Source organism: Pundamilia nyererei, unplaced genomic scaffold (assembly GCF_000239375.1).
Source record: "Pundamilia nyererei isolate P.nyererei 1_Seehausen unplaced genomic scaffold, PunNye1.0 scaffold00031, whole genome shotgun sequence".
NCBI classification, from domain to species: Eukaryota; Metazoa; Chordata; class Actinopteri; order Cichliformes; family Cichlidae; genus Pundamilia; species Pundamilia nyererei.
This window is the reverse complement of record NW_005187432.1, coordinates 3,117,599-3,141,504: the sequence shown is the minus strand read 5'-3', so window position 1 is coordinate 3,141,504 and position 23,906 is coordinate 3,117,599. Positions and strand designations below refer to the sequence as shown.

Genomic DNA, 23,906 nt, shown 5'->3' with positions numbered 1-23,906 from the left:
GTGTTGCTGGATTAATCAGCCCATCATCCTGCTCGGCCTTGCACCTCCTGACTTGCCGCATGACACCTGCAGACCTGTCGCTGGCCCAAACCCCCTTTATCACACAATCGGATGCCCATCCTCATTCATGGGGTGCACCAGAGGAGGAGAAACCCTGACAAATGACAGTTTGAAGATGTAACTCGGCTGCGATTCAGTGTTCAGGTAGTTGATCCAAGAAAACCAAAATGGCGATAATTTGAGCTGAAGCGCCACTCGACAAAATCAGAAGATGCCCATCAGATGTGACAATAAATTCTCAACTCTCAGGAAAACTCTCTTTTGAACTGAACTCATACTGTTCCTGGCTTTAAGTGAGGATGATACATTTGTAATGATGCACAGGCGACAGGCCAAAACGATGATATCCAGGAATGCACATGTGTATAGTGAGCACAGAGGCTGGGTGTTGATCTTTTCAGGGCTTGGTATAAATTGGACAGAAAAGACAGCTGAGATGAGCCATGGTGAGATATTGGTAGAGTCAGAGCTTTGGCAGAAACTCAATAGAGCTTTAATGACCTGCAGTCAGGGCCAGCAGTGGTTCACAACAGAGCCAGACTTTTCATTCTTCTGACCTTCAGAGGAATGAAGGACATCCGACCTGTGTGTGTGTGTGTGTGTGTGTGTGGGTGTGGGCGGGCTATCATATCATTTCTGAGGTCGGTGGGATATGGGTGTTACTGACCTGACGACACATAAGTTAAATTATATATAAAACATGTACATTTAATACACAAGACAATAGGATAGTTTAAACTAAATATTTTTAACAGTAAAATTATACTTATTATAAATTGCAGGAGCTTTACAGAGGAGAAAAAAAAAGTTAATATAACCATTACTTAACCTCAGAGATGTGAAGTAATGAAGTACAAATACTTTGTTACTGTACTTACATAGAATTTTCAGGTATCTGTACTTTACTTGAGTATTTATTTTTCTAGCAACTTTTTACTTTCTACTCCTTACATTGCATCTGGCTAGCACTACAGAAGATACGGAAATGTGAAGGGAGGAGGATTTTTGTCAGGTAATTTTAAGGAAGCTGTAGGAAGACAGACAGGACAGGAGAGGAAGAAAAAAGGTTAGATTTTAAAGGTAAGGCCTGCTCAGTAACACTCGATAAACTGCAAATTTAAAGCTTATATCTGATGTCATAATTTTAATCACATATTGGTTTTGTATAGGATGTGTTTTGATAAATTATGTATTTTCATATTGTGAAACCTCCTGCAAAACAAACTAAGTATACTATGTCTGTGTTATTCAAATGTTGCATGAACATACTGGATAGTTTTGTGCAGGATAAGCAGGTTAGCTTGCAGTAGAATTCACAGTGGCTGTGGTGCTCGTGGTCAGATTTAGGTTCACATCAAGTGTAGCAGAGATCATTTTGCATTAAGCTGATTAACTCAAATTAACTGACTGAATTCCAACTTTATACTGTGAGTATAAACAGTATAGTGTCAGTGAAAGGGATGGACATTAGGCATGATAACTGCTCAAACTGTGTACATCTTGCTTGATTCTGATGTGTAAATCCACAATCAGCAGCACATCAGCTGATTATATCCTGCAGACTAAGAAAATCTACTGAAGCTCACAACAGAAATTACTGTGATTTTTTTTTTTCCCCTGTGCTGAGCCACTGCACAGATATTACGGTTCCCCCACCTTCTGAATCTCACTTTAACCCTTAACTGCATAGAAAGCAAAGAAAGAATGCCTGTATGAATGGGTGTAAATGGATGAATGAAGCAAGTTGTATAAAGCACTTTGAGTGCTCGGGTAGAGTAACACAGCACTATATAAGAACCAGTCCATTTACCATTTACCAGTTACAAAAAGGTAGGAACTCAAGATGGCAGAAAAATATTAAATCTAACGAAGGAAAAAAAAATAACGCAGGGGAAAAAAACCCTCAAGGACACAAGGTTGGAAAAACAGACTGATATACAAAACCGAACATGGAAAACAAAAAATATGAGAAAGAGGCTATATAAAGGTCTTATATATAGATCTTAGGCTATATATGCATTCTCAGGGGAGACTGACAATGTCACACAAGTGAAAACAATTAGGGCAGACATTACAAAACACAGGAAAACAAAGATAAGAACAAAAGACACCAGAGACACAAGATATAAAATATTTTCAAAATAAAACAGGAAATTAAGATTAGCCAGTCCTTAAACTCATGACAAAAAAATTTAGCCCCATGACAAATGTAATAGCAAGAGCTTTTATACCCGTCAAAGATAATAAATAAGACATATACTCAATGGTTATTTGAGAAAACTGTGCAAATACACCAGTATGTTCCTCTGAGTGTCACGCATGACACCGCATACTGCAGATAAAATCTTATGCATGAGATAGTTATGCAAACAACATATCGGAGGGTGTTGTAATTTGTTATTGGTGCAGACGTTTGATCAAAACGAAAACACAAACTTCTCCCGGCGCTCGTGTTTCAATTTGCCACATGCCAAACACTCCGCCCTTTGGAACACAGCTCTTGCCAAAGGAGTCCCTTTGAGGGTTGCAGCACAGCCAGTCTGGCCTTTTAAAGTACACTGCTTGGCAAATCAAGCGCACCACGATCCAGTGCCCCAGTCTTGATTGGGATTCACAGGGTGTCAACAGACTAGGAGAAACGCACTCCACATTAATTAACACCTGGCCTCATTATCTATCCCATGTGGCAGAGTTCCAGTGGGGTATATTTAACACTGCCTTATTATCATGGGGGATGGTGGAGGTGAGCACTTGATTCTGTGTATGAAATTTGTGCATTTATGTATGGAGAAGTGAATTAATGTGTTTTGTACTTGTGTATTTGTGTGGCTGATTTTGCTTGTATATGTGGATATGTGGATGTGTATGTTTATACACCCATGTGTATCTGTGTATTGCTGTGTGTGCTTTGTAGGTATCTGCTTTGTGTGGGATATATCCTCTCTTGTGTCAGAATTCAATAAAAAGCTTTAGCAATGCTATAAAGAGTGGATGTTTCAGTGATTAATAGAAGATGTTTAATTCTCTTTGGTAGATTTCTATCTCTTTGCCTACTTATATGGCACAATTTATATTTCTCTTGTCAAGACCTGTCAGACAGAACACTTAATGCAGTCAGATATTTCTGTGTAAAAAAACACCACTCAAATTTAAAAGGTTTTGATTCTGTATAAAGTAAGCAAGCGTGCAAAAGTAAATTGGACAGGCTGGACAGACGAACATAATTTTAAATTGCGGACATCATGGACATCACCAAATATTGGGTTTCTTCCCTTGAGATGCTTCTCCGGGCTTTTACTGCAACCATCTTCAGTTTCCGCTTGTTTATGAGTGCCTATCTTCATTTTTGTGTTCAGCACTAAAAACAGACTCTGCTGGGTTAAGATCAAACTATCCAATTTCTTTGCCTTGAAAAACTTATTTTTCTTTGGCAGTTTATTCTGGGTCATTATCCACTTGCACTGTGAAGTAATCAGTGATCAGTTCTACACCATCTGGCTGAATCTGAACAGACTGTATAGCCCTGTACTCTTCAAAAATCATTCTCCTATTTATATTAGCACTCACATAATAAATAAATAGTAGTAGTTTCACTGGCAGCCACACAGATCCATGATCTAACACTGTCTCCATTATGTTTGATGCTATTCTTCAGACTATGAGCTGTTTCTTTCCTTATCCATACTTTTGCCATCATTCTTGTACAAGTACAAAGGAGTATTGGGGGCACATTAAAAAAAAATACTATCAATCATTTTGAGATAAAAGTTGAGATAGTGTTTACAATTGTTGTTTCAAGACAAACTGCCATAGATGCCATACCCTCTAAGTTAGTGAAATCATACTTCAGAATCAGCTTTAGTAACAAGGAAGGAAATAATTTTTCTTTTGTCACATAAACATATTGTGGTGATGAGTATAAGGATGCTGAAAAGCTGGTGCAGAAATCTGCGGCTGCGGCGGCTCAGTCAGAAAAACCACACAAACTTGGAAGAGTGGATTTGTACAAAATTAAATTTCTGTTCATGGCTAGATGCAAGGATGGTTACACCCTCGCACAATAAAGAGGAAGTATGTTTTATCACAAGACGGCTGATCAGTTCGTTCCACTATCTCTACTACGCAAGGCTTTTTTGTAAAGGGTATAGCAAATATGGCAGTTTGTCTTTCTCAAAATATTATTTCAACTTTTTCCTCAAAATACAATTTTGACTATTTTCAAAATGATCAACAATACTTTTTTTTTTTTTAATATGGCCTTATTCTATGTCATAAAGCTTGCATTCATATGTTCAAAGAATCATTTTCCACAACTGGGCACTGCTTTTAAGAGCTTTTTATAGAGTTTAAGCAGTGGTTTACACCTTTTCTAAACTGTCTGTATTTCTATTGCTGGAGGTGTCTGTCCACTGTAGATGTCATCAATGATACATCTGCCTCCTCAGGACTATTTTTGACTTGGCTAGACACTGAGATGTGGTTTCTCTTATTTAAGGGAAAAACTCTGTGATCATCCACTCGAGATGTCTTCTGTGATCTTTCAGGCTTGTTGGTGTTGTTGAGCAGGCCTGTAGATTCACTTTCTTTAAGGATGGACCAGATTGCTACTCTAACCACTATTAGCAAGTTTTTGTCATCTTTCTGATAGATTTATTTTTTTCTTCATTTTAATAATGGACCTCTTTTAAATGCACCAGCAGCTCTTTGGACCTCATATTGAGATTTCCAATAGGCAGCTACCAAATGTAAGTTCATGAGAAAGAATCAGCTCCAGATTTTTTATCTGCTTAATTTGTCATGAAAGAAAGAAAGAAGAAAACAGCCCTCACTTGCCATAAACCTGCTCAAAAGTCCAGTTATTTTTAAGCGTCTAAAAATGGAGAACTATTTACAAAATTGCCTGTATTTCTTACATAATTAGTGCAGTATTTTTAAATCAGTTGAATTAAAGCTAAAAGTCACTAGATTAGTCCAACCTCGTTTTGACTATTCAATTTAAAATGCACCGTGGTGTTGTACAGAGGCAGAATTACAAAAAAAATCATTGTCCAAATACTTTGACAGTATTTTTGGAAGAGTTGTTTTCTGTACCTATAGTAAGAACCCAGCAAGACGTGAAAAACCACAGAATTACATTTTGAGCCTTTGTCTTATGTGACTGCATATATTGACATTATACTTTTTAGCACATATACTCTTTGTTTGCCAGTTTAGTCACAGATATCTTGCACATCTTGTGTTTATGTCTTATACACAAATATTAAGTATGAAACTTGCTTATAATAGAAGCCCACCTCAAGTTTCCATAGCAATGCAAAACAGTAGGTTGTGTTTACATTTGGAGATTGGAAGTGATTTATTTACACCTTCTAGCAAACTTTTATTTGCATGAATTATTTTTTTTTCATTTTGGCTAAATGCCATTTTGTTTTTACATGATACAAAGTCTTACTTGCATGCCTGTGTCAGTGAAATCAGTATTTACCTGTCCAGACATGAGCAATCATATCAGGGTTCAGAATAGTGGTCCACAAACTTAAGGTCACAATGACCTTGATATTAGATCTAAATCTAATCAGTTAATCCAAAAGTGCGAGTAAATGACTCCAAACAGTCCTAAAGAGATCATATAAACCATTGTTTCAGGCATAATTCTGAACTAATACCAGCTATAGAGTATAATCTGTAACACCTTCTTATCTACCTCTTGCCATTAAATGCATGTTCAAATGTTTTCAGCCCTGGAAGTTCATGTTCACCAAAGTCAAACTTATTAATACCAAGTAATTTGACCTCATAAACAAATTATTCCACTGGAATTAACATATTTTTCACTCTGTAGTCCAGGTAAACTTGCTTCTGCTGAGTAAAGAGGCTTGTGTCCTGTTTAACATTTGCCACATAAAACCCACAAAATGGCAACTGTTTGCATCAGTGCACTCACTTTCAGTCCTATTTGGCCCTACAGTTTGCAAGTATTTTGAAACTAAATTAGAATTAAAGTGTAATCCAATTCTTGCCTCAGAATGCTGACAGGCTAAGTATACATTGATAAGCTGCCGTGAAATCAATATTTTATTGATTTGACTCATTTGTTTCATATAAGCAGCTTGGAATCAGATAGAAATCGATCACTGGTTCTAGGTGCACTCTAATTGAGAAGAAAATCAAAAGACACCTACTCAGTCCTTAGCTGTTCACAATGGGATGCAGGGGCCATCTCTAAGAAATTGGTAGAAACTGGGATGAAATTGAAAGAGTGAAAGCAAGAATGAGGCGAGTGTGAGAGTGAAATTGCTGCATTGTTCATCAGTGTGTTAGCTCATAGTGTGTCAACTCAACCTCCATCTTTTCAGTCTGCATAGTTATTAGAGGCTTTTATTAATTTGAAATGCCAAAGTAAGGAATAAAACATTACTGAAATGTCACCATTTCACTGAGCATGATAAAATCGCACCAGCCACTTTTGGAAACGAACACTCTTCCCCTCTGTACTTTACATCTCTACCTCTCACTTCCTCCCTCTCTTTACAGCACAGTCTCTTTCATTCTTTCTCAGCGATCAATATGGCCTGACAACATGATGGCTGGGTTTCCTAAGGGGAGGTGGGTTGCAACAGTTGCCTGTCATCTCCTAACCATTTCTGTCTTTCAAGTCTGACCCCTATTACTCAGTGCATGATTCTTTAAAAAAAATACAAAAACATAAAACAATGCTCTGTAAGGGCTGACCTTTTCAAATTTCATTTTTCTCATTTGGACTTGTTTGAGATTTTAAAGGCAACATATGGCAAGTCTGATGCAATATAAATATTATCACCTTAACAGAACAGTGCAGAATTGTTTTGGTCATGTTTGTGGATAATTTGAAGCTACAATTGATAAGCTGTTTGCCTGCTTAGCTTAAAGACTTGAAAATGGAAAGTTAATTTGCTTCATTAAATATAAAAAATAACAAATAGGATAACTTTTTAAGGAAGATGTATATTTTCACCTTATGATACTGTAACAGTAAAGCAGTAAAATGTAGAATCTATAGTCTATAACTCAACTTTTTGAACATTTAGCTCCAAATGAAGGTGGTGCCAATATCCAGATGTGGCCTCATGTAATTCTTGGACATTCTTGCCAGCCACAAAAAAAAAAAAAATCACATTATACAAACCCAAGTTAAACTTTTAATCTCTTCCTCCAGGGACCATTTCTCGTATCCGGGCACTGATTTAATTAAAAAAAAAAATTATACATCTTTATATACAAGCTATATCTCTCTATATATCTATAGATTGATATTCTGGGCATCTCTGCTCAAGCTTGAGACCCGAACCCAGATAAGTGATAGAAAATGGAAGCATTCATGAATAATTTTCTAATATTAAAATTTGTTTGATGATCGAAAAGATTTTTGACAAATATGCAAAAACCAAAACAAAGCAAAGCAATCGGTAAGGGGGAAACACTTTTTCCACAGTGCTGTAGATAGACTGTGCTTGTTTCAGTGCGTGTGCTCAATCTCTCTGATTAATTTCCTTGTATGAATTAACACTGCCTCTCATCTATTAATCAGCTCAATAATCATTGATCATTCTGATCAACCTAAATCCTCCATATCCAGCACAGTAGACATTTGACAAGAATGCCTTTCTGGAAATTCAACAAAATTTTTTTTTTTCTGGAAATTGGCAAAAGAGCACTAACATTATTTTCCAAAAACATTTGAATAAAAAAATTCAAACACTTTAATACTTTACATTACTTTGCATTTTATTGTATTAAAACATTTGTTGTGTTTTTAACACTAATAACTGGTAACCTGTTAAACATCTCACCAACAAAGACTTCTGTGTTTACTGCTTTGAAAGCATTCCTCCCCTGTGAGAGAACTTCTTGATTGCTTGAAACCCTTTATTCTAGGCAAAATTATAGGCAATGTCTTGAGGGATTGGAAGTCCTTCACACACACATGCACTTCACATCTTAGAAAAAAAATTTTTTTCACAGATGGATGAACCAAGTGGAGTTTTTTCAGGGGGCACCAATAGAAAGCCATGCTGCCAAGTAGGTTTTGAGTAATTCAATTACTATATCTTAATAAGAATTTAGTTCAGCTTGTCAAGCATGAAGGGTGCTGAATAGATATACAAGCACTGAAGGCCGAGAAAGCACAAAGAATGCAGCTTAATAGTGAAAGAATATCTTTTTATTTTTTAAATTGCAGCAGACAGTGTCCAGTCACCTTTATGTCTTTACTGAAAAGCTACAGGAGGCAAGGTGTGCAAAGCAAAACATGCTCACATGGAAGTCACTGCAACAATATCTTCACTGGGAAAGCACTTCATTAACAGCTCTGAATTATAACTTCTCTTGAAGAGTTAAGCTGGCTCACTGGTAGTGACAGGCACCATGCCCAGTGAAATGACAAATTATTTCTTAAGTGCTCATTTACTCATGTTTGTATTATGTCTTTGCCAGTAGAGTGCCACGAATGTGCTAGCACAGTTACAGACCACACACAGCCCACTTTGATCTTAGGAGGCCCGGACACATGACACTCGCCTTTCTGTGTAAAGTCACATATTTTACTTTTTCCACCTGTTAAGGAAAAAGCTGCTGTGACAAAGAAAGAAATCGGTCAGCATGACTCTTTGGACTTAAATTGTAAGAAATAAATGTATAAAATTACAGTAGTAGTTCTGGTAGCTCATTGTCCAGATTGTCCATTTTTTGTGGTTGTTGTTGTTTTTTTTAACTTTAGTCATAAAAAAAACTGAGATTTCTATAGTAAAAAGCAAAAAACAGAAACAAAGTCATCGAGGTTTTATTAGAGATATAGTTCAGCATTTTGCATAAATTGTGAAAGCTGAAATGTCTGGTGCTGTAGGCTTTCTTGTCAGATGGCATTTTTTGGGGAAAAAAAACCAGCGGTTGACAACACTGTACACAATGGCAGACCGGTGCGTAATAAGCAAGCAAATAAGACAGAAAATAAAGATTTTTGGTGGGAAACTAGTCTTGAAGCACACTGAGGTAGAGCTGTGAAGGAAGTGTTATTTGATTGTGGTGGAAGCAAGACAGCTAAAGTAAGTGGGGATTCATTACAATGTTTTTCAAATATGAAGTGTAGTTTACTGGTCTTCTTTTGCTGCTGGTTCAGTGATTTTCAGTTGGAGAGTGACCAAATCTGGAGTTTGAGAAGCTGTCAAATGTTGGCTTTTCATGCCCGATGGGCATGTCCTGTATGTGGGATCCGGGTTTTGTGTTTACATCTTTTGGCAGAATCTGTTTACCTGCTCTTTAATTGTTTGCTGTTTTAGCTTTTTGGTGGTCATTGAAATGGTTTTATAAACTTTTAGCTGAGATTCTGACCTTTCTGTCGATACCACACATTATCACATTACTATATTTAAATAACAGATCTGGCGGTACATCACGTTAAACTAGCTGTTCTCCTTCTTGTCCCTGGTACCAGGGCTCACTGAGTTTCAAATAACTGAAATGCATTGTGGTTTCATACATGCCGCTTTACGGCCAATGTGCACTTTTAGGCAGCGTACACAAAACTTATTTTAAGACAATCGTGCACAAGCTCTCGTGGGCCACATAAAATGACTTGGTGGGCAACATTTGGCCCACGGGCCTTGAGTTTGACACGTGCTAGCATTTGCATGTGTAGCGAACTAACTGTATGTGGCTAAACTATGGGAAAAAAAGATGTGTCATAGATGATGTAAGTGGATTTCCTTTGAATCATTTTGAGATACATATTCCTACTACAGTGTTGTGAAAAAGAAACTTTGCACAGGACTGTGGATTTGTGTGAAAAACTAAGTACACCCCATGTCTCAGTAGCTTTCTGCTTTTAGCAGCAACAACTCAAAGAAATCATTTTCTATATAACTTTATAAGACTCACATTGTTGTGTATGAATTTTGGCCCGTTCTTCTTGACAATGTGGCTTCAGTTCATTGAGGTTTGTGAGAAATCATTAATGTCCAGCTCTGTTGAGGTCCTGCCACAGCATTTCGTTCAGGCTGAACTACTGACATTGACTGGGCTATTGCAACACTTGATTCTTTTCTTTTTTGTTGATGTGCTTGCCGTCATTGTCCTACTGCATGACACAATTTCTTTCTGGCTTTAGGTGTCAAACAGATGGCCTCACATTTGAGTCTAGAATACTTTGGTATACAGATGAGTTCATCTCTACTTGTGCATCTGTCATTGTACCATGAAGTTCAAAGTGCATGGAAAACATCAACTTCTGTATCCAAATTACTTTGTGCTGAAAATCATCACAATGGATGCAGGGCGGGTCTCAGACTACAAGCACGCAGCTTCCAAACCCAAAGGCAGCACATGATGTCAGGTATGTGACCAGAAGCATGCTTGTTTACAGGGTTTTATTCTGAGAATTTTCCCACATTTTTGTCACGCCAACACAACCCTCCCTTAACCATCCCACCCTACTTGCCAGATTTGTCTCTGTCTTTTGACTTTGTCCTTTTTCTCAAAGTAAATTAAAGCAATACATTACAAATGCACTAGAAAGCATACATACCTTCTCCATGAACCAACTCTGAAGGGGGGATCGGGCAGATTTAAATTATGGATAATGTTTGGTTATCGTTGACAGAATCGTGGAACTTTGTGTCACTACTCATAATGAAATGTTTTGACGTTGAAACAGAGAATGATGAGGTACTGAGATGTATTCAGCTCACGATAATCTCTCTTACATGAAGTTTGTGGGAGTGTTTTTTATTGAATTATTCTATTTGCTAAATGTTTCCAGTATAGGTTTAATAACTTTCTCTGTGGAAAATGAAAACCCCAGCTATCCAAATTAAACATGCTCCAATGAAAAGATTGGGGTCACAAATAATATTTACCTTACTTTGCCAAGAAAGCAATTTGATGAATAGCAATTACAGAGCCTTTGAGTCAGCAAAGTGAATACACTTTGATAATGGATCAAGAGTTATGCAGATAAATTACAAAAAAGCCCACAAAAAAGGGTAACACATGCTGACATATGTAGCAAAAATGTAAGGCTTAGGATTTGCAGAGATGTATAAAAAGAAAAATCTGTGAAACAGCTGGCCAATGTTATAACAATAGAAGTTTAAATACATTTTGGTAATTCAGCTGAAAAAATCCTGCATTTCCTTACTTGCATGTGCTTGACCCCAGCTGTGTTAAGTGGAAATGTATGTCACATTTTCACTTGATTTCAAAAGCAGTTGGCAAACATAATGTCAAGAAACATCACGGTCTGACAATCTGCCGTGCCAACCAGCTTGGTTCCATCACATGCTGGTGAAAGTAGTGGAGTGTAAAACTCACAAATCCACAATAAGAACTGAACCATCTGTTTCACTGAATCAGAATGGTAAGCTTTCCCGTTTCGTAATAGATAATAGATAATCTTAATAGGCATGCACTTTTATATGGATAGCAAATATCATGGGGGTGTAATTTGAGATTATAGCAACACAATTAGTAACGTTTTTGCTCAGGAAGCAGTATTTTCATATACACATTAAAATGTCAAAACTGGCTTTTGTGTACTCGACAACAGAATAAAGCAATTACGATATACAGCAATAATACTGTATGTGCTCTAAATCAGAGTGAAAACATGCTTTGAATATTAAGCTAGGAATACTCTGCCTATTTAAGCCACAATGCCCATCATTTTCTTTTATATCTCCATGCATAATTCATCCGTCTTTGTATTTACAACCCTCTAAGATTTAACCTGTCACAGATCCTGGGGCAATAACGCCGACATATCTCTATCTGTCAAGTGCTCACCTCATATGGAGCATCCAACCTCCACATGTTCAAACAAGACATGGATATTATGCATCATCAGCTGACAGAAAACAAGGGAGAAGGAAATTAAAAAGCCAGGAGACAAAAGAAGTGGCAGGCGAGTGAAAGAATAAATGATGACTCTCCTCCTCTCTCGGAGTCAGGGGACATGTTGCATGTCATCTCGGTGTCTTGGTACGCAGTGGTGCGGTGATGATGTGCTGGGCAGGGCCAGTTCAGAACAGAGTCAAGGGCATCGGGGTGACGGCAAGTTAAATGCTCCAACTGTTCCCTGTCTCCAAACAAATACATGGATGAGTGAATTCCCCACCGAGGAGGAGGGGTACAGAGATCAGAGAGGTCCAGTGACAGTTTCTGGCTTGACCTCTGAACTGCTTGGTTAGTTCCAGAACTGGAGATAGACACATAACTCCTGATACCACTACTTAACCTGGTTCTGCACAGACACGTTCATCACTTATTGATGACCCTCATTTTATCTCAGAAAATTGGACTAGTGAGAGATTACAGCTGATCACAAACTATACAAAATAATAAAATGAATAATGTTGCTTCTTTATTCACTGAAATAACTGGGAGTAGTGTAAAAAAGTGATTTTGGTCAAAACCATAAGAATACAATTACAATGTATTCTCATATTTTATATAATCTAATCTTTTCTGCCTTGCAGTTGGTACTAGATTGATGGAAAAGTGTGAGCGTGATTATGTGGTGGGGTGTGGTTTGTGGCACAGCTGAAGGGGAGGGGTGGAGCAGTTGGTTCAGGGTGTGGTGGCATAGGAGGCTGACCCACACCGCTGTTCTTCATCACCTGGTCAAGCCTTCCCTGTTTTAGTAGGTTGTAGGGACCTGACGGGAGTGGTGTATGAAGTGTTGAGTGAAGAAGGTAGCTGGAAAGCTGCTCTAAAAAAAGCACGAAAGATGCTGAAAATAAGGATCACTGGACTTGCACTGATGTGTGCTTCAGGTCTTTTTGTTACAGATTAATCCAAACATCAGTGCAGACTTGACATTGAAGACCTAATGCTTTTTACTTTACCAAGTTTTAGCCCTAATTACAAGCTCTGCACAACCAAATATTTCACCAACTCAGGCCTAAAAACACACATGATATATGCTTTGTTAACAGCTGAGCATTTTGTATTTTGAAACTTGAACTTGACAAGCAAGATGTTTCACTGCAATCTAATAAATGCACACCATGATCTATTGAAAATAACTGGAAGCTGGCAAATAAGGGGGAATATTTACCAAAGTCACAGAGTGAGATGTAGTTTGACTTTCTCATAGAATAGGTCTTCATTGATTCATGAAACCACAGAACTGGCCCCTACATGCCATGAGAAAAAAGCCATTTTACAGATTCACCATATCTGTCATTGGCCTCACATCCAATGTACGTATCAAAGGTTACGTCCCCTTTTCTCCCCCATAATCTAATTGTCTTTTTAAAGTCTATTACGCCAATTCTGTGTGCATGTAAGACACAGACTGAAATTTCACAATGACTGCTGTCATTGCCAGCAAAGATAAGTCTACTGCATTGACTGTCAATAATGTGGCAGTCTCCAAGCAGCTTACTCGGAGCTCTCGTCTCGTCTCTCCTTACTAAGCCTCCAAAGGGGGCCGTGTGGCAAACTGGCAGCCACAACTTCTTTCATCCATTCTGAGAGAGCTGAATAAAGTTCAGAGGAATTACAAGAATATACCCAGTTAGACCCAGAGTAGCTGGCATAAGCACGATTACTGAATCACTCTCAGAAATGTTTACACAATTGCCAACTTGATGTGGTTGAACCAGCATGGCTCAAGATAGCGTAGAGCATGTGGGCAGATGACACCTAACTCAGAGCTCACATTCATTCGTTTAGATTAACTGCCAGATCCCTAGATGTTGTGGAAGCACAGAGTATCTCTCATCTTCTGCCACGTTTCAAATCACCAAACCACTGGGTTCTCTAATCAGAAAGGTACAATCCAGACACTACTACACTATGGCAGCTTCAGAGGGAAATGCTTGACAGGGTGGTCTATTCAGCAAAAGAGAATTTATTTATCCAGTATATCCAGATCCATCTTCCTGATACTAATTTATGCTTTGTGGAGTAAACATATCCATGCTCATGCACTTGAACTACAAAAAATTAAGTCTATCTATGAAATGCTTGAACATTAAACCTCATTTCTCGCTGCATTTGATCCAGTGGTTTGCTACTTTAGTGAATTACTATCAGATCCCCACAAGCCAGCCTAATATGGCTTTTAGAGACAGAAAAAAGGTGTGTAATTGAAAACACTTATTTAGTTTCTCTGTTTTAACAGCTAATTTTCATTAATGCCCAAGTGGTACAATAGTATAATTATCATTTGGCCAGCAATTTTTTAAATACATTTAATTGGATCATTTGTATTAATACAGAATATTACAATTTTATTGTTTCCTTCCTTTCACACAACCTGTACAGTAAAAAATACCAGTGTTGAGTGCTACTGAGTGACAGCGCCATAGCACACCGTAGGAGAACAGGCTTAATACCAACACATTCTGAAGAACCCCTGAAGGTCTGCAGCTAAAAATATAAACAAGGCTAACTCCTTGATGCAGAACACATCTCCTACACCCTGTATATCCTGGAGTCTCATTATTGAATATTGAGTCTCTAATTCAAAAGGTTGTATCTTTGTCATTTTAGCAAAACCACAACACAATTGAATGATTAATGAACCTTTCATATGCATAAAATCTTCTTTGAGCAGCAATCGAAATAGGAAATGGGAATCATAAACACATGGAGAAAGGGATGGGGGCCAAGACATTGAGGATTCTTTGACCATCCACTATGAGGAAAACCAACTCCTGGGAAAAACTGATTAGAGCCGGCTCACAACAACAGGCAACTTAGTGATTGGCTGAAAGAGCTGATTTGCATGCTCCTCTCATCTTCAACAAAGTCTCAGGAAGCACTGGTGGATAAGGTCACTGGTGTCAGTCTGCATGTAAACAGATCAAACACACAACAGGCATTTAAGTGTTTCCAGAAGGAGTCTGTGTTCTTGATGATCTAGATAATCATGACCCCAAATTCATGTCAGAGGTGAAAGGCATTCTAGCCAGAAGCAAGAATAGTTGAGAGTTACCATACAGCTGGAATTTACACTAATGGGACTGTTCTGTCCTACCAATGAGGCAGAAAAGTCTCACAACAGATCAATATGGTTTGTCCTCAGCTAATCTTTTCAATTTATTTCATTTGGTGGCTGAACACAGTCTACTTGTGTCTTTACGCACATGCAATCATCCAGCGAAGGAAAATCCTCGAAGTTTGATTATTTTCAACATGACATTATGTTTTCTTAGGCACTTCCTAAGCGAAACAGCAAGTTTTGCTGATGTCATTTGTTTAGCAGTGTAATCTGTTGTAAATAAAGTGTTCCGCATAGAAAAAATTATGTAAAGCATCTCAAGGGGGAACTGAAATTTTGTAGCAAAGTCAGAACCAAATATTATAAAAGTCCTGTGAAACATGTAAATTCCACCAAAATCTTTATGATATCATATGCGAACTATGAATGCTTGTTCAAAAAATTTGATACCATCCATCTTGTGAACGGGGTCGTACATACAGATTTGCTTGTAAATACGGACATATTTCAGTCTGAATTTAAGTGCTGGACTCACTTGACAGACTGATTTCAGACTGAAGTATTTATTATTAGTTCTTATTAATCTCTGGATCTTTTCCATAGCATGTCTTTGTCCTGCCTTCTTCCCCTTCACCCCCAACCGGAGGTTTCTTCCTGTTAAAAGGGAGTTTTTCCTTGCCACTGTCACCAAGGTGCTTGCTCATAAGGGATCATATGTTTGTCTGGGTTTTCTCTGTCGTCTTTGTATTATTGTAGGCTCTTTGCCTTACAATATAAAGTGCCTCGAGGCAACTGCTGTGGCGATTTGTCCATATATAAATACAACTCAATAAAATTGAACTGAAACTATTTTACTTAAAATTGTTTTTAGTTTGTCCCTGTGTATCATAACATCTGTGGAGAAAACTGATCCACAATATATTTTGTTAGTTCTGTATTTTGCCAACATCAAAATAGATAGAGATTTCATGTGCTATTAATATTTTAATAAAAATCAATAAATAATAAAAATAAAAATAGATTACAACAAAAGAAATATAAAACACAAGTGTTTCTAAATTATACATAAGCTGAGTATGCATAAAAAATGACATGGCAAAGAAATATAAGACATCTTTTCTATGAACAAATTCTGTATTGACAAGAAAAATCAAACAAACATACAAAGTATTCCAACCACGTTGACTCTGTTTGTCTCTGTTCTGTTCTTTATGCGCCCCGTGTTATGTAAATGTTGAACATTCAGGATAATCTACTGGTCTGATAAAGGTTTCAGTTTGTGTTTTGATAGAAAAAAAAAAAAAAGCTTACCAGAACGTCACACCCGACTGGAGACTAGCTCCTTTTTCATCCTACAGTGGCATTAAATGTCTCAATGCCATCTGGAGCTGTGAGAAGAAAAGCCCTCCTTTTAAAGATGCCCATTTTAATTGGTAAATATTTACTCGCACGAGCTCTTGGCAGGCATGAACATAACGTCTAATGAAGCACTTTAAAGCCTATGGGCTCTTACAGCTTACTTTGAGTGTGATTCTAAACAAATGCAACCTGGGGTTGAACTGTTGATGAAGGTTGATAAGGGGGCTGAATGCTGCATTCACTGTTCTTTGTTTAATAACAGTGCCAGCACCAGTGCAGTTACCCTGTCAGTGCCTCTGTGTGTGTGTGTCTGCAGTCATCTGCACAGATGCAGTCAGTCTTCAGTCAGCTATAAAGATAGATGTTTGTTTATGTATTTGCATGTACTTTGTCTGTTTAGACTTAGTAATAAATCCATTTTCACAATATTTTTGCCCCAGTATAATTTGATATTAAAACATATTTATTAGAGCGATCCTAAAACTTTCCTTTGTATGACCGCTAAAGGGCAACAGTTGGAAGGACATCAAAAACTTAAATAAAAAATACATTTGTAAGAGAATTTCAACAGAATATGGAAAAAAATGGCTCCAAATTTGTGTACATCTAATGTACACATACAGATTTGTGTATGCCTGTGCATCAGTTGTGCAAGGACATATTTACAGATTGTTTGTGCATGTAACGGTTTCCAGTTGTTTTGTGCATCTGTCTGTTTTTACATTTACCAGTCTCTCCAAATTCATCTCCAAGATTTGCACAACAGCATGTGTGTGTATGTTGCTGCTGCTGTTGTCCTAATGCACAGGTCTACATGTACATTAATCTCCGCTGCAGCGGCAGCTCATTGCCTTGTATGCGCCGCTCTCTATCCCTGACCCAGTATGCTGTGCGATCCTGCCTACAGCCTCATTTGTCTCCATCAGGGGACAACCGAGGTTACGACTCACCAAAGCGCAGTATGTTTCTGGCGGATCTCCACACGTGATATTTGGAGGGTCGAGGGTCACTCGCAGGTACTCTGTCATGTCAGTGGCTTCGGGCTGACAGGCCATGTAGTCCCATGCCAGGCCTTCCTCTGTGTAGATCTGGGACTTGCACACGTCATAGTGTCCCCAGACCGCAGGGTAATGTTGCATAGCGTGGCCCACACTGGTGCACAAAGCTTGCAGAGCGAACAACACAGGCAAGAACATCGCTGATCTCATTCAGTATGGTTTCTGTAGGATTCTTCTTTTCTTTCTCTTTTTTGTCTTTTGCTTAGTCACAGAAATGACGATAGCACTCTAACTTAACAGCAGCTTTGAACGGAGCAATAGAGCATTTAGGAACTGTGGCAGCATCTTGCTAGTTTTGTGTGAGGAGCTTCAGGCAACTATTAGCCCCCATTCAGTTATTTTGTCTTTGATTGCCACCGCTTCTGCCAGGCTGATGAGGTGTGTCAACAAGGGGGTGTCTTCGCTAGTGTTGGTAGTTGATGAAAAGGTGAACTAACGGTCAGATGTGATGTGCAGAGGAGTGACACTCCTCATAAATCAGCAGATATCTGAGCTTGATCCCCAAGTATACTTTTTTGCACCAGCAGCATCCTAAAGGACAGAAGAAAAGGATAGCTTAATGAATTAAAAAGATTGGATACATTTACAAAACATTTGAAATGCGACATTAAAATATTAAATGAGTTTTAACATGGCTTGCAGGGAGCTAGGTGGAGAAGTCTTACATCTTACTACCCACTCCAACACATGCACAAACCCAGACACAAAGACACACGTATGTGCAATAAGTGCACAAGTGTAATGTATGGCTTTGCTGCTTTTATGGGTCCCTCAATAATAACCTTTTCAAAATCACTGTGTACAATTCAAATTGAGCTTCTTCTGTAGAGTCTAATCTCCATGTGATTTTCATACATTGTGCAAAAAGACTTATTTCCATGTGTCAAGTCACTACATTTAAGTTATTGCCTTTTCTGATTCTTGCTCCTTTATAGCCGAATGTGGAGTTGCATTTGTCTCAGCACCTTAAGAGGCATTTGGGAAATATTAAAGTAAAATTGGAAGACAGAAATAGCCTATTTGAGGGATTGTACATTTCTCAAAGCAATCGCAAGCCATCAGTCAGATGGCCCGACTCATCAGGTAATGGTGCCTGGCAGCAGTCAGCGGAGACCTGCACCATCTCAGTGACTCAGGTAAAAAGTGTGTGCAGTAGCAGGGACTAAATGAAGCAAGCATATACACTAGCACCTCCAACTGAGTATCACTTTAAATAAGAGTTAAGCTACTGTTGACTGTCAATTTGCCAGAGCTTTTGCCTTAGTGAAAAGTATTTGTTGCTGTGAATAGCTGTACAGAAAAAATACATTTCAATCTAACCTTTGCCCACACAGGTCACAATGTTAAGAAACGCGCATGGTTATCCTCTTAAGTGCAGGTTAAACGCATTGTGCAAGGGGAGTTCAGCAGTACTTGTTGAGGCAGAACCATTACTCATTGAATTTCTCTGCTCTGATTCCTCCAGCTGATACAGTACATGAAGTTGAACCCGTAACTTTACGGTCAGCAGCTTTCCTCTCTACCCTTCAGGCTACAGCCACCCCCCCTGTGACTGACAGTTACAGCTGAAATTTATTTATTTATTTAGGTAACCTGGGGTTTGAAGCGTGTGGAGGGAGTTTTATGTTCAGAAGAGTGAGAAAATTTGGTGTGTCAACACAAAGTATTACCATATTTGAGGTTATTAAATCAAATTAATCAATTAAGCAATTTAACAATATTTATCAAGAGAAACTCATTTTAATGAGCGATGTCTCTGTTCACGAACACATACTACGTGATGCCTGCTAGCATATGGAGGTATTAGAATTCAATATTTTAATTTGGTCATCTTGTCTTGGACTGAAAATGGTGCCAATTTGAAGGAGTTAAGACCACATTTCAGACTTCCTTAGAAATACTGCATTCCTTTTTCTAACCTAATGCCCCTTTTACAAAATGACTATGGGCTTGAATACATTCCAAATGTAATGAAAGTTATTCATCTGAGCCGGAGAAATTACTGAGCTGCTTTTCAGACCCTTCAAAGTGGGCCATGACAAAAGATATAGATGAATGGTTGTTTAAAAAAGAAAGAAAGTAGAGGAAATAAAGGCGAAAAGGTAGAATTCTTTTTCTTTAAATGCACTCGTATCAGTCGGCAAAGTGTCTTTAAAACATGCCTGGAAGTGTAATTGTTGATTAAGTAATTTCTTTCGCAGGATGTGTGTATAAGATTTCATAAATATAAATGTCAGTGTCTGATCGGAGGTGCGTCATGGGATGGAGCACTTACGATTGACATGCAAACCAACACACACACCGTGATACTGCAAAGTCCCACACCCCCTTTCATAATGCTGAGGTTGGCTTTCATAAGACAGTCAAATTAGGTAGCAGCAGCAGGGTGGTGTAGGTCACTTATCGCTAGGAACATTCAAAGCTAATAAGGGACAACAAATAGGCCTGACCATGGGATACTGGATTTAATTCACAGACATCTAGAGCAATGCAATTATATCCAGATGAAAGGCAGGTATCAGGTAGCTCAGTAAATCGGCATAGACAGGTATGCTCATTGGTGCTAAGGTAGGAAAAAGGAATTGCAATTTTTTTAATCTTTACTCCTCTAAAAGAGAAAATTAGTGCTCCGAGTAAGCGTTCCCACACAATTTATGAAGTAAATTCAACTGCTTTTCAATGAAACATGACCAAGAGAGGTGACATTTGTGATAGCCACAGCAATTTGTACTGCATTAATAATATGCCTCCGTGCTGTAGTGTTTGCATATTGGGCTATACAGCAACACCATCAGCCACAACATTAAAACCACTGACGTGAAAACCTGTTTAACACTTGGGACATTTCTCAAGAAAACGCGTTCTGTGTGTTGACCTCCAGTCTCCACAAATCCCAAATTGATTAAGCATCCATAGGAGGCACCAAAACAAGGCAGCTCCATAGAGGACCATAATACCAGCTGACAATGTACTCTAGCCTGACACTGTAGGACACCATAGAAATGTCAGTGCCCCGATGGACCAGAGCTGCTTTGGCTGCACATGGGAACACATTGCAATAATTGGCAGCACTGTATATTTTGCATCAAAATGATTACACTGAAAAAATTAAATGCAGAAGAACACTTGTTTCCTCTGTCATCGCATGTCTACCTCATATTCTGTGCTACTCAAAGTGCAAGGAGAAACCTGTGAATGTCATAATTTCACTGAGAAAAATATGAGTCAGATTCTATATTAGAAGTTATTAATATTTGAGTAGCCCTCCATATGCCGGGAGAAAGCTCAGAACTTTGGATGACCACCCCCCCACTCCTTCTCTCTCTCACACTCTCTCTCTCTCTCCCTTCCCCTCTCTCTTCATCTCTTTTCCTTTACTTGTTTTTGAAGCCTCTGAAACACCCCCTTGTGTCCACTTGCATTCCATCCCCTGGGCAGCTCAAGCATAGCAGAGTGTTTTAAAAGTCAGCAGGCAGTCGTGCCCCGTGGCTTATATTGGTTACAAACTCCCAGCCAGACTCTTAAAAACCATAACGGATGTATTCCATTCATTTTATAGTAATCCCGCTTAAGTGTGGCTTTTCTCTCTGTCTCTGAGTGTGGCTTTTTGATCCCCTCTTAGCTCTCATTTTCTAACCAACGTGAAAGAGAGCTGTCCATGGTGCTGAAAGGCAGGACCTCAGATCTACTCCAATACTCTGCACCAACTGACATCAATGATTGCAAAATAACACTCGTATTGATTTTGAAATAAAAAAAAGACCCTAACATGACAGTCTGATTTGCGCTTTGTGGTTTTTCTACTGACAATTGCTATTTTACCGTCTTGCCTTTTCTTTTTTTTTTTTGTACTGGGCATCAGTCAGGCTTTTGGATGTGCACACATACAATACCTCCTATTGTGTTCATTGATTTTGTTGAATTCCAACCAATAACTTATGATCCATAGCCAGTTTGAGCAGACTAATGCTTTGTTTCTGGCTGATGAGTGCAACAATAAACGGGTTAATGCTTCCAAATTTCTTACAGCCAAGAACAAACCCCCCAATATGAGTCACAGTGGGATCGACTGGCAAGCAGAAGCATGTCTGTACTGTAACACATTTATCTTCTGACTGTCATTCCTTTCCGTCTTGATCCTTCATTCAATTGTTATTTCTCTTCAACTATCTCTTTCTGTCTCTCTCTCTGTTTACAACTGTGTCTCTTAGCTTCTCCCAATATGAACACTTGACATAAAACATACAATTATTGCCCCTGGGCTGCACCTTTAACCTCTCCAACTGGAGCCACGTTAGGTCACTTGTTATTTAAGGACTCACTCTAGGATGTGGTTGATGTAGTTACAGTGTAATGGCCCCAGACACAGCCAGACAGCCTTCACTACAATCACATATGAAATCATGCTGTCATGTATTATTCAGAGTTCTTCTCCAGGACGACTAACATGCAAAAACGCACAGCATCAAAACAAATTTTTGAAATTATTGTTCAGCACATGTAATGTTCAAAGACAGAGCCTCGAGCAAAAGTCTTTTTAAATTAAAAAAAAAAGTATTTTTCTGGTCTTTAAATGATTTCAAAATGGAACATGCAAATATCTGACAGAGCTTGAAAAAATGACATATTTTAAAGAAGCTGTTCTTTTATGTTCTGAATCCAGTTTTGCGTAGAGACATGGCACACCTAGATTTGACTTTGCTGACTTGCTGCGCAACAGGTTAAACTGACATTGTTTCCACTATTAAACGAGAATTTTGGGGGCGGACTTGAAGAAAGGGTTTAGGTTTAGGTGCAGACTACACATTTCAGTTTCTTGTTAAATGAAGAAAACCTTCTGAATACATTTAAACTCTTTGAAGAAGGATGCCAATTAAACACTATGGACATGCACAACAGTTTTTATATATCTCATATAAAACTCGTGGTTATGTTACCCACTTCTCACCTAGCAAACGTTACCGTTCCCACAAACAGCCTACTGCAATTACCCTATTACGGCGGCCCATTTAGTAACGACGATCCCGGTCACAGAAGCAACAGTACACAAATAACTAAAACGTACAAACTCATCTGAATGCTCAAAACATGACACTTACATTTAAATACGCTCCTGGCACAATCTGCTCATTCAACAAGTTATTTTGAGGCCACCGGTAGTTGCAGAAAGACGTTTATTGGTCTCTGACCGGCTCTTTTCTTTCTAATTTCCTTCTATTTTTTGCACCACATAGGTCAATAAAAATGATGTGTGCGCAGAAAGCGGGAACTGACCTGGAGACTACGATGTTCTCTCTTGCTCCCAACTTTCTTTAAACTTTTGCATCCGAATAATGAACACGGGGACCCGATCACCAGAGCTTTTCTTCCCCCTTTTACAAATGCCACTGTGCCTTCACGGGTGTCCAAACAAGCGGCTCCTTGATTTACGCAGCGCTGGTTGGCGCAGCGTTCATCCGAATGGCGCACGAGAATACTTCAGAAGCCTTTAAGGTAATTTTCAGTTGTCCCAAATTCGATGAAGTCCATCAACGGCTATTAAAATACATCCCGATGAAGAACAACTCTCGGGGTCGTTTGGATAGGTTAGACTGATTTCTCAGCCCAGCCGAATTGTGCTCGGAGGAGGAAAGAGATAAGCAATCTTCCTCAAATGGAGCTACTATGTCCAGTTACATATGAGCGCTCCGCCGGGTCCTAAAGATAACACTGACTGGCTGGTAAATCTCAACTTCAGTCGTTGTTTTACCAGAATATTACAGCCAGTTCCCCTTTACGCGCAAATTAAATGTAATCAGAGCAGGCACAGTAAAACATGCGCTTTTCAAAAATGCTAGATTATTTGAGCATTTGATTATTTTTAATCTACATTAAATTATTTCAAAGTAGACAAACTTGCTGTAGTCTTGAAGTTGAATAATATTCATAAAGTTGCTCCATGATCTCTTGCAACGGACTACATCGGTTTCTACATAAGCTTCCAACTCATTTGAAGCCAGCTGTAACTGTAAATGCGCTAATGATATTTCGAAACCTCAGCTGCACTGCGCACACATACAAACACACGCGCACACACAATAATGATGTCCACCTAGATTTACTGTATAACAGTTCTGAATCTAACCCTATTGCCGCACAGATCTCATCATCAGCAAAACTCACTGCGGTTTCATTATCACATCGCACGAACCATGAAAAGGAAGGGCTGCACGTGAAGAGTAAAACCCCCCGAAACTTGACAGCTGCGACTCTTCGGGGCGAAAATTTCAAGTACAGCACAATTAGAATGCAGCCTGCGGAGTTTTGAGAACACGAGCTCAGAAGAAATAAGTGAAGGACCCCCCGTCCTCTAAAAATATAATATAGGTTATTCATCTATGCACCAATAACCGCCCGATTGTCTGACACATTGATTGCTACTACAACAACACCGCCTCGGGTTTTAATGC

General features: G+C 38.7%; 1 protein-coding gene across 2 annotated transcripts in view; it reads right to left on the bottom strand.

Annotated features, from left to right (window-relative positions):
* LOC102193455 (netrin-G1-like) overlaps positions 1-23,083 on the bottom strand; it is a 65,405-nt gene extending 42,322 nt beyond the window's left edge. For both annotated transcript variants that reach the window (XM_005729083.1, XM_005729084.1), the window contains exons 1-2: positions 22,732-23,083; positions 17,350-17,988 (exon numbers count right to left, since the gene is read on the bottom strand). In XM_005729083.1, coding sequence (XP_005729140.1) covers positions 17,350-17,607 — 258 coding nt within the window. In that variant the 5' untranslated portion in view covers positions 17,608-17,988; positions 22,732-23,083. The remainder of the gene's footprint in view (positions 1-17,349; positions 17,989-22,731) is intronic.
* Positions 23,084-23,906: the final 823 nt, after the last annotated feature.